This window comes from Danio rerio, chromosome 5 (genome assembly GCF_049306965.1).
Source record: "Danio rerio strain Tuebingen ecotype United States chromosome 5, GRCz12tu, whole genome shotgun sequence".
NCBI classification, from domain to species: Eukaryota; Metazoa; Chordata; class Actinopteri; order Cypriniformes; family Danionidae; genus Danio; species Danio rerio.
Window position 1 is genome coordinate 25,772,687 of NC_133180.1, and position 12,424 is coordinate 25,785,110.

Below are 12,424 nucleotides of genomic sequence, written 5' to 3' on the forward strand. Positions count from 1 at the left end.
GATTTGACACCAAAATCAAGAGGACTCTTTAATCATACAAAATTATACAGAAAGAACTCATTTAATCAAAGTTTTCAGTACTAGCAAGTTAGCTGCAGCTAGTTCATGCTCACCGTATGCAGAAGGGTTTCCTTTACTACTGGGCAGATTGGCTCTGAGAATGGCATTGTTGAGGACATTTAGATATGTTGGCATACTGTGATAGCCTTTGTTATTATACAGCACCTGCAGAGCAAGACAAACACTTCAAATCTAATAGATATCAGCTCTAAAACTACATTATGTGTAAAGATTAAAGACGATTCGACTTGCCTGTGAGGATCGCCTCACTGCTATTTTGCGCACCATAGGTGGTGTTTTTCTCCCGAAGGATGCTGGGACAGATTTCTGAATGTTTCCAACAGTAAAGCCTCCATATCTGCAGGACAAACAAAAGCATTCTCTTAAGCACACCACAGTTTTCATCATTAATACATTTTATAGAGCACAAAATCAGAATGAAGTATGCTACAGTTCATGATATAGCTAAAACCAAACACCATAAAACTAAAATATGATTTTGTTCCCTGGAATTGAGAATCAAAAAGTCCATTTATGAAAACTGAAATGCATGAATGACTTCTTTCTAAAATTGTTTGTTTGCACTGATGTCATGAGGATAAATATACTAGTGCATTCACAAATGAGCAATTATAATAGACCATATAATGAAATATTCCGTATTCAGCAACTTGGTTCACCTCGTCACTTTGCTAGCATTGCAAAAATGCTCATTAAATAACTTTATTGAACCTGGCAGCAAAAGCACAGTTTCAGAGTAAGCATTTCACATAGCAAAATAATGAGTTTTTATAAAAGTCTTAAAGGGGCAATAGCAAAAGACAAATAAATAAAATAAATCTATTTAGATATTATGAGCATTCCTGAATTATTAGCCCTCTGTATATAGATATATATATATATTTAGATTTTTTTCAACACATTTCTAAACATAAAAGTTTTAGGAAACTAATTTCTAATAAAGGATTTGTTTTATCTTTAGCCTGGTGACAGTACACAATATTTTACTAGATATTTTTTAGCTTAAAGTGATATTTAAAGGCTTAACTAGGTTAATTAAGCAAGTTAGGGTAATTAGGCAAATCATTGTATAATGATGGTTTGTTCTGTAGACGATTTTAAAAAGATAAGAAAAACTACTTTTATTCTAGCTGAAATAAAACAAATAAGATTTTTTCCAGAAGAAAAATAATTTTAGTAAATACTGGGGAAAAAATACTTTCTCTGTTAGGCACAATTTGGGAAATAATTCACAGTAGAAGTCCAAATCCTTATATTTTTCTTCTGTTTAACACAAAAGAAGATTTTCTGAAGAATGTTGGTAAAGTTAGTACTTACTGACTTTTACAGTAGAAAAGAAATTACATGAAACATGGCACCCTCAACTGTTTACTTACCAACATTCTTCAAAATATCTTCTTTCAATTTAAACAGAAGAAAGTAAAACTTGTGCATCTTTGGAAACACTTGATAAGTAAATAGTCATTTTTAAGTGAAATATCTATTTAATTCTAACAATTCAGTATTAATACTACAGGTCTAACTAATATTTAGGGCCAGACAGAATCTGCAGATATTTTTTGCTATTTCTGCTGAGGACTTTGTAAAAAATCTGCGGATTTATGTGGAATTATTTTGGGAGTATTGTAACCAAAATCTTAGTATATGAAATAAAAAGTAACAGCTTTTTATTTAATGCTTACAATGCAAATCCATCTAGATCCACTTATTTGGTTAACAAAGCAAGTCTATTATATATTATAGCTACGTAAAGACAGAAAACATTAATTTACAAACTTTAATTTACAAATAAATTAAATGATCACTTTCATATTAGTCAATAATATTACTGAAATAAATTTAAAAACTGAATAAATATAAATGTACACACATTTACACAAGTAAATGAATAAACTCAATGATGGGCTAAAAATCTGTGGAAATCTGCAGATTTCTGCGCATACAGATTCCGTGTGGGCCTTTATATTTGCATTTCAACATACAGGAGCTGGACAATGAAGCTGTCTTGGTCACAGATGCATCAGCGAGACTCTCACCAACTATTTGTCCCCTTTTGATCTCTGTCACCCATAATGATGTGTGCATTGCACTATACTTTAAGCAGAACTGTGCTTATACTCTTCTAATTAAACCTTCACACTGTTCTTACGGGTGGAATGTGCAATTAGTTAAGATTTGCCACCAGGCTGGTCAAATTTAGCCATGAAACCTCTAACACTAAATAGGCCAGTGTTTCAGTTTCATTGTCCAACCCCAGTACTTCAGTATAACTTCAATTCAACATGATATAATCCCCTTCAGAATATTACCTGTGTAACCTGAGCCGATCAGACGTGTACAGGAGATATTCAGACACGTTGCGACCTGTAATGTCCACCAGGATGTCTCCGGTCACCACTTTCATCAGAGGCGGTCGACCCCCAACTCCACTGGGGCAGGAGAAGCCTGTGCCCTGCATAGAGCAGATACAGCGCACCGGCTCATGGATACTCAAGGGCAGAGTCGGGGGAGACGTGGCCATCTCTGTAAGGGGACACAGCAGGATAACAGGAACCTTATCAACGAGTGCAAAAATCCATAATGTACAGCATCATGAAAAAAGGCAGAGTCGGCAAACAGGATGCTTTAGAATAATCTACATTATGCAAGGAAAATTCATTTCTTACGTATAGCATTAGTCAGCAGGTGTGTGTGGCACAGGAATTATTTTCAGCCTTTCCTGATATCATCAAAAGGTGCAAATCTCCAAAGGTGCAAATCTTTCAGCATTAACCACTGTATTGTCTCATTTTTATATTTACTGACCGCTTGATTTATTTGATATAAATATTTGCCAGTATTTTATATTTCATAGCTTTAATTATTTTTGAGAAATGATATTTGTCACAATAGATCTATTAGATGGCTAAAGGACATTTATTATAACTAGAACTATAATTCTGCTACTGAACTGCACTACATTTCCCATCAAACACCTCACACACACACCAGTTCCCAATCACCCATGATTGTACACACACAGCTGATACTTGTAAGGACTCATACTTGTAAGAACTTGACCAGGGGCCTTATGTACAAAGACTTGCGTTGAATTAATACTAAAACATTGCATACGGACAAAGCTGTAAATGTTAAATTCGTTTAACTTCAAACTAAAAAAATGAAAAACTAACAGAAAAAAATGAAAATAAACTCCTTGGACATATTAAAAAACACAAAAAATGTAAAACACAAAACTAAACAAACAAATCTATTAAAAATGTATTTATAATTAAAATGAAAGTTAACTATTACAAACTATTAAAATAACAGACACAACAGCTAAAATAATTACTAAAATAACCCTGCATCATATGACACATCATCTTGTTGCAGGAAACACAGCTTTGCCATAATCATTAATATATATATATATATATATATATATATATATATATATATATATATATATATATATATATATATATATATATATATATATATATATATATATAAATAAATATATAATATTTATATATTTTTTATAAATCGTTAAATTGCACAACTTCAGATTCTGCACCACTTTTCCCATAAACATAATATATATTGAGCTTGGCTGAAATAAAACAAGCATAAAACTGTAAAGTCTGACCTCTGACAGTAGTAGGAGCTGCAGTGTAGTTCCACAGGCCGTCTTCAAAATGAGCCTCCGGGTCGTCTGAGGGGGCAGGAGAGGGCGGAGGGGGAACGAAATTCGACAAAGGCACACCCTGCGTGAAGGAGTCCAGGCACATAGAGTCAAAGTAGCGGGCTGCCAGGGTTTTAGAGTTGTTGGCATAAGGATTGAGAGTTTGGGCCAGTTGGTCCAGGGTGCTGTTAAAGGGAGTCTTCAGGATACAAGTCGCACCGACTCCAGATGGCAGACGGAGGGTGTTAACAATCCTCTGTGGGCCTGCGTCTGGAGAAAACTTAGTCCTGGAGCAAAGAAAGCCACAATAGGATTAACAGAGACAAACCTGATTATGCTGTACAATTTCCTTTATTGGAGTAAGATCATAAACAGCTTAAGCACAAACCAATTGTTACATTTTTGCTGATTTTGACCAGGATGTCAACAAATTAACTGAAAAGAAACAAAAACAAAAGAACTGTGCATGTGCGATATGTGACATGAACACATCCTCACTACAGATTTTAAAAAGGAGAATAGATATATTGCAAACTTCTTGACCCAAAGAATTTAAAAATGTGTTCTCATTTCATGCAGCAGAATAAAAGATAGCTGTAAGTATATGAAATAATTGACTCTGGACCATACGTATATATTTTGTTTAGAAATTGAGATTGATACATCATTTGAAATCTGAATGAATAAGCTTTGCATTGATGTTTGGCTGAGACATAATAAATGAAAATAAGTAGACTGAGGGTTCAGAAAAATTGAAGTATTGAGAAAATCGCCAATAAAGTAATCTAAATAACGTTCTTAGCAACACTGGTAAAATGCAGGATTGCATACAATTAATTGTGTTGGGACAACCTGAAGGAATTAAGAGAGACCCCCCTCATGATTGTGAAGCGCTTTGGGTGTATGGCCATCCACGATAAATGCGCTTTATAAATACACATTACATTACAAGTTAACTTATTAGTTTTTACAAATTTAAGTGGATTGAAAATAAAACAATTAAGTTGTCCCCCAAAAATCAACATTTTTGAGTGTTTTTTGACTGATCGCTGATCAAAAATTAAGTTTTAAACATTTATGGTGGGAATTGTACAATGATTCTTTACTTCTTTTTCTGTCATTTTGACTCATACAACATATGAGCTCTAGGTTTCCTGCTGGCATGCAGCAATATGCTTTGGTTTTTAATGATTTATTGAACATGACATCTGACAAAATATAATAAATACTTGAAGTTAGATGCACAAGTTACTACATTTTGACATCACAATCGCGAGATAGTCTGATTTATTAATAAAGATTTCTGGGTTATTGGTTGGTATGTAAACCAGTTTATAACAATAACCTGACTTTTGTGAGTTGTCAGAAAATGTGTGTGAAGTAAACGTGATCATTGTCTGTGACTACATTATAGTTAATAACACAAACATTCATTGTAAACAACTCATAGATGTTCACAGTGTTATTTTGCTGTACAGTAAGCTTGTGTGTCGGACCTGTATTGAGATCTGTCTTCATTGGCGTAGGGGATGAAGTTTCCTCGAGGCTGTGTGTAGTTGTGATATTGAGATGGAGACAGGATCAGGGGAGGAAGGTCACCTACAGGGACCAGAGAAAGACCAACATCAGCACAGCCTTCACTCTGGGCTGATGAAGATCTGCATAGCTTTTGTTCAAGATAAACACTAATATTAAACGTAATCTTATCCAGAATTAAAAATGAACTAAATTAAGGGTCAGTGGAGAGTTTTCACTGTAGCTACTAACATTGTGTATGTTTCGTTTGTTCTTACTGTTGTAGCAGCATCTATGACTATTTTCATGGCAAGGTCAACGTATTTTAAAAGAAACGACATGTAATAAATACAATAATTAAAAATACAACATTAATTCCTTAAGGACTTTTTAATGCTTCATAAAAAAACTTTAAATGTGAAAGAAATAACCATACATTTTAAAAAATGTGTAAATATGTTGCCTAATGTTAATAAAACAGACTTAAGGCTAATTTATACTTCTGAGTCGAGTAATTGCTGTGACCCACGACGCATGCCTTGCGTAGTCGTGCATTTATACTTCGGCGTGCTGTTTGTGTTGCATTGCACAGGAACAGGTGGACGTGCAACAACTGTTATCGTAACGTAAACACAAAACAAACGTTTCCATCTGGATCTCCTTCACAGGACTCGACACTTCACTCCATCAAGTTCGCAGCTCACAGCACCTCCCACACTTGTCAAACCAACCAATCACAGAGCTTGCGCTATGCGTCATTGCAACGTGTAGTTACATTTTTGGAGAGGTGCGCGTCAGTGTCGGCGTCAGCCCAGGCAAGGGCTATCCGACCACGCGAAGGCTGTGCTGGAGCATGCGTGTGCGCTTGAAGTATAAATCAGCCTTTAGATGGTAATTAAAACAAATCTAAATTATTAAAAATGAAATTATATCAAATACATAATATAAATAAAATGTATAAATTACATTAATTTATTGTTTTTCTCAAATAGTTTTCAATGCTCAACTTCATAGTAAAAAAATGTTGTAAAATTTAAACGTGCAATACTTTAAAATAATTGTTTCGACTTATAATTAATTATATTCATAATTAACCATTGGTTAAGCTCAACATTGTTCTGGAAATGACTTATTTATTTTTCAGTATTCTCTGATGAATAATAAAAAAACGGTATTTATTTAAACAAATCATCTGCTATAACAATTTAAAAAATGTCTAAAAACTCAAAAAACAAAAAATCAAATCATCAACTAAATTATTTTTAAACAAAAGTTACTGATCTAATTTATTTAAGTAGTTTATTTAATTTATCTAATTTATTTTAAGCAGTTCTTACCAATCTCAGGGACAGACAGAGCCACAGTCATTGCCACACATACGAAGAAAGCAGGCAGCAGAATCTGAGAGAAAATGCCCTTGGTGTTCCTCTTGGCACAGTGAAACCTTTTCACGATCAGCCCATGAAACTGGCGGAGTTTAAGCCACCAGCCATCGAGCTTGAAGCTGCCCTGGCCCTCGAGTACAGTGGGCTGAGGAGATGACTCTTCATCTAAGACACACAAAACACAGACTACACTTTATCTGTTACCTTCAGGCACTTCAGAAGTGCACTCGCAAAGTGAGAGCCGCCCCTGAAAAATTTACCTTTTCAGAGCTATATATATATATATATATATATATATATATATATATATATATATATAGTGACAAAAGAACAGCTTGTAAGCTCTAGTGGGTTCCCTCCTAGTCCATCAACATAATGTCTAGTAGAGTTATTCATGTATAAATGGGTTAAATATTAAATAATTAATTAATTACAACAAAAATTCAACTCAACTGAACAACTGTCAGTAATCAGGGCTGTTAATTAAATGCCGAGTTTGTTTTTTAATTACACAAACCCTAATTAAACAGTTTCAACTGCAAAGACAATCTCAAAATGTTTTAATATTATAAAAGATTAATTAATTTCATTATATTATAAAATACTATAATACTAATTACTATTATGCTTAGTGGTTAGCACAGTCGCCTCACAGCAAGAAGCCAAAATAAGATAAACGAACAATTATATATCTAACTAATATGATACTAAAATATTAAATAATTGACTACTACTGCAGCTAATATTAGTAATAATTTTAATAATAGATAGATAATTAGGGCCCTCATCCAATAAACTATTTATTTAAGAAATATTTTATATAACATACTTAACAAAAGTTGGCTTAGTGGATGCATTGCACTCAAGTTATGCCTCCAAAAAGGTAAGAATTAGTTTATAACCATTATTTCCAATCAGTACTAAAAAAAACAGATTTTAGAAATCACACAGAGCTGATGTCAAATGTGCAAAGAGAATCAATAATTAAATAAACTGTGCATAATACTAAGACTAAGAAAAATTCTAATAATACTAATACTACTACTCCTACTACTACTAATAATAATTAACATTATTTTACTGACCTCTGAGACTGGCAGAGTCCAGATCCTGACCGTTGTCAAACAGTGGGCAATAGTCTCCATAGAACTCAGAATAGGGACCCCCTTCATCTCCTCTCACTGAGCCCAGAGAAGAGCCGGACTGCAGGGATGCTTGGCTTGGGCTCAGCCTGGAGCACATCATCAGGTTGCTGAGCTCCACCTCTGGCCTCATCACAGCAGCGGCTGGAGCTCCTTCACACTGAGGCCCTCCTAACAGACCTGACGGCTTCCCGGCTGATGCTCCGCCTGGAGAGTCCTTCATGTCTGACAGACAAACAGACAGACATTATACACATTAAAAAAAGTGCCTGCAGTTAATTTTTTTTGTCAATACTCCCTTAAATATATAATGCACAAACATCATTAACATGCATAGAAGCAAAGACTTGCATGTAAAATATGTACAGGAGAAGTGAGGGAAACATGAATTCAAATGCTCTCCTATCATGCTTTGAGATACAAAACAGACACCTTGAATTGTTTGAATTTGTTGTGCCATTAATTATTGTTTATTAATTTTTTAATTATTAAAGTTATTATGATAAGTAAATTATCTGAGAACCAACTTGAAGATTTAGCTCTAGAACATGTAATAAAAATATTAAAATGTAATTAATGTGAGCTGAGTGTACTAATAAATAAATGTCATGAGCCTGACACATCATGGACATTCTTGAGTAAACACTGAACTTTTCCTAGCCTTCAAATTTTGCAAGGAAAATAACACACTTCCAGTTAGTAGGGAATCATTATTGACTGCCCATTGAATTATTAGAAACATGAGGTGGTAATGCAGCCTCAATGTTAGGGTGTGAATTATTTTATTTATGGATCGGAGTCAATTAATCTGTTTACTTTATTCTATGTTTACCACAACCAGGTTTAAGATGTTGTATTTTGGGGTGTTTTTTCAAGATTTGCCCTCAAACTGCTCCAGTGTGTAGGACTAATTTATTACATATCTCAAAAACTTTTACATTTTTTGGTTTTGATTTTTGTCAGTTGTAGACTATGAAATTACTGAAATCATTCAGTGGAGAGATATTGAACTGTAATGCGGTTAAAACCAGCTTGGAACTATTTTATCAATGCGATTTCCTGAAAATAATTGAAACCGTGGAATGTACATGAGGTGAACAAAATCAAGCATTTGACGGTATTGTAGTACAAGTTGCATTCAAGTTTTTCAGTTTTAAATTTCCCATTCAGTGCTTTGAGTCAGACAGATAAAGAAGAACCATACTCGCTAGACAGATTGTGTGTGTGTGTGTGTGCAGGTAAATGACATGAGCATATCTAATAGCTCATAGTAACATGTATTAGCTACCTCTTTGCAATATTTTTTTGTATATATACATGTTGACTGATCTCTATCAGCTCAATGGTGAGGCACTGGTTTCCTTGAGAGTATAGATGCATGAAGGCACTGTCTGTTAATCTGGTGACTATTAATATTTGAGGAAATATTTAAAATTATTTCGAATTGTGACCGGGAAACTGACTGGAGCTCAGTTTTTTTGCACACCTTCCAGCCAATCAGAATCAAGAATTTCAACAGATCATGGATTAACAACAACCAACTGACACTGAAGTAGACACATCTTACGTTACTTAGGTTACCAATTAATAGATATATTAATTGGTTAACTGAAAGGATCATTGATCATGGGAATTTGTAGAATTTTCTAATAGTGAAATATGAAGAAATTTTAGAGGCTACTGCATTCTAAAATAAATCAATATGACCGCCAACCTGCATCGCTGTTTTCCAGCGACAGATCTTCTTCTGACACCTTTAGAAACACCTCCTCCAATGTGGTGTCCATCACGCCAAAGCTGGTCAAGGCCAAGCTGTCTAAACTCTGCTCCAGAGCCTGATGAAAAACGCATGTCTTTCAGCAAACATGTCGTACTCTATTTATTTTCAGTGTCAAAAGATGTCTTCCATCAGTCATAAATCATGTAAATATGTTTTAGTGTACCTGGAAGAGTCTCTCAAAGCAGCCTTTCTTGACAGCCTCTGATGGTAGGACATAAGAGAGTTCAGTGTTGGAGTCGGACACCAGCAGGCAGGAAGCAACATACTGACGGATGAACTGAGTTACTCTGTTTTCTGAACATGGAGATATCGAAGAGGACGGAGACTGGCTTGACTGATCTGAGAACAAACACAAACACCATGTCAGGCCATGGCAGATGTAAGTGCTGAAGAAAAACTAGAAGATTTTTCATCTGCTGTTTTGATATTTTAAAGAAGCAAACCATACAATAAGCAAAAAAAAACAAAAAAAAACAAAGTCATAACAAAGAGTAAGCTCAGAGAACATGTACAGTGTTTTAGAATGCAAAACAGATCTTTACCAATATAACATTGAGATGATAAGAGTAAATGTTACACATTATACTATTTTTTATATATTTTTTTAATTTTATTTTAGTATTAATATTTATGAAGCAGGTTTGGTTTAATTTATTTTGATTTCAGTTTTTTGCTGTAAGGTTTTAACAAAAAAACAAACTTAAAAAAGAAAATTAAACATCAATCAATAAAAAATTTAATAAATTAACAAAATTAGAGTTGAATAAGTAAACGAAATTAGAATTAAATAAACAGATGAAATTAATGCTGAATCAATAAACAAAATTAGAATTAAATAAACAAATGAAACTAAAGTTGAAAAATAATAAAATTAGAATTAAATAAATGAACAAAATTAGAGTTGAATAAATAAACAAAATTTGAATTTAATAAACAAATGAAATTATTTGAATAAATAAAGAAAATTAGAATTAAATAAATAAAATTAGAGTTAAATAAATAAATGAAAATAGAATTGAAGAAATTAACAAAATTAAGATGAATAAATAAATAAAATTAGAATTAAATAAATGAATGAAATTAAAATAATTTTCTTTATTTAATTAAATCAAATCAAATTAAATTAAATCAAATTAAATCAAATTAAATAAATAAATAAATAAATAAATAAATAAATAAATAAATAAATAAATAAATAAATAAATAAATAAATAAATGTCATGGCAACTAACTGAAATGATTTCCATAGGTTTAGTAAGTAAAAGACTGCTTTACAATTTTAAAATGCTTTTGTTTACTAGAGTAGATTAGAGGGGATTTGTGAATATTAGTAAGACTGTTTGGTTTTGTTTGTTCCTTTACTTTAGCGCTCCCCATAGCCAGTTTTTCTAACATTTTGTTGTTTAATGTCTCTGACATTGTATATACTGTACATATCTCACTCCGGATTCAACATCACATTTCGTAAACAAATTTCTATCATTTGTTCACTAATTCTTGTTGTCTATTCTTACTCTGCAGCACAATTTAGTCTTGAGTTTCAGTGTAACCAAATACTCAGCTCAAGTGTGCAAGCCCACTCCACTAGTGTGCCAGGGGTTGTAACAATAACATTTGTACATTTCCTGATATGAGATTTGAAAAAAGAGGATATCAAACAGGGGAATGACTTAAGTTGGTCTCAATCTTGCAACACCTACATGACAACTCAGACATTATTCATTACAATTTTCTCAAATGAGCAAATCCACAAACAAAGAGAGAGACATTCCCATAAATATACCTGCAGTGTGTGAGTCACTCTGTTTCTTGACAAGTGTGAGTTTGTATCCGTCTCCATATGTGCTCTTGAGGAACAGAGGAGAACCGCAGCACTTGAGCTTGCCATGAGAGATGATGGCAATGCGGTCACCCAGCAGATCAGCCTCATCCATGTGGTGAGTGGACAGCAGGATGGTGCGACCTGGTGGTGAGTCTATTTTAGTAATTATTTTTAAAAACCAATGCAGAACTTTATTGTGGTTAATAAAGAAAATATCACCTTGCTTATATTTCAGGATGAGGTCCCAGATCGCTCGACGGGCATATGGGTCTACTCCTGCTGTTGGTTCATCCAAAATCACTGCCCGAGACCCACCTACAAAAGCAATGGCCACTGACAGCTTCCTTTTCATCCCTCCTGACAGGGTTTGAACCAGACTGTGACGTTTATTAGATAATTCGAGATCCTCTATCATCCTGTGAATACCAACATAAAGAGTATTGCTATTTTAAAAACAGAAAAAATGGTTAGCGTACCCAGTGCATTGTTCTTTTTCTCTTAATGAGTTTTTGTGCAGACGTTGAAAACAGTGTTTGCACCTTTCAATTTTTTCCAGGCCAGTTTCATTTGTTTGCCTTTTTAATGCATCTTTTGAACAACAACTCGAATACAATATCTTATTTTCAATAGTTTATTTTCAGTAATATTTGATTAATCACTACTGTTTTCAGCTTTAAGTAATTTCGGTGACCACTTTAGTTTGTCCTTCATCAATTTTGTCGATGCCTGTATGGATGGGGACAGCAGGGTGGCTCAGTGGTCAGCACTGTCACCTCACAGCAAGAAGGTCCCTGATTTGAGTCCTGGGCAGACTAGGTGGCATTTATGTGTGGAGTTTGCATGTTCTCCCCATGTTCATGTGGGTCCTATGGTTTCCCCCACAGTCCAAAAGACATGCAGTAAAGGTGAATTTGATTAAATAAATTGGCCATAGTGTATGAGTGTGTCAACGAGAGAGTGTGTGGGTGTTTCCCAGTATGGTTGGGTCAATAGACGATGCCATTGTCCATCACCGATGGCCGATATACATCA

At 34.0% G+C, this 12,424-nt stretch overlaps 1 protein-coding gene across 2 annotated transcripts in view; it reads right to left on the reverse strand.

The window, feature by feature from the left end:
* abca2 (ATP-binding cassette, sub-family A (ABC1), member 2) overlaps positions 1–12,424 on the reverse strand; it is a 128,775-nt gene that overhangs the window by 22,599 nt on the left and 93,752 nt on the right. For both annotated transcript variants that reach the window (XM_068221438.2, XM_005165230.6), the window contains exons 23-33: positions 11,612–11,808; positions 11,354–11,533; positions 9,734–9,909; positions 9,505–9,625; positions 7,734–8,015; positions 6,601–6,813; positions 5,245–5,347; positions 3,713–4,035; positions 2,391–2,604; positions 313–418; positions 114–225 (exon numbers count right to left, since the gene is read on the reverse strand). In XM_068221438.2, coding sequence (XP_068077539.2) covers positions 114–225; positions 313–418; positions 2,391–2,604; positions 3,713–4,035; positions 5,245–5,347; positions 6,601–6,813; positions 7,734–8,015; positions 9,505–9,625; positions 9,734–9,909; positions 11,354–11,533; positions 11,612–11,808 — 2,027 coding nt within the window. The remainder of the gene's footprint in view (positions 1–113; positions 226–312; positions 419–2,390; positions 2,605–3,712; positions 4,036–5,244; positions 5,348–6,600; positions 6,814–7,733; positions 8,016–9,504; positions 9,626–9,733; positions 9,910–11,353; positions 11,534–11,611; positions 11,809–12,424) is intronic.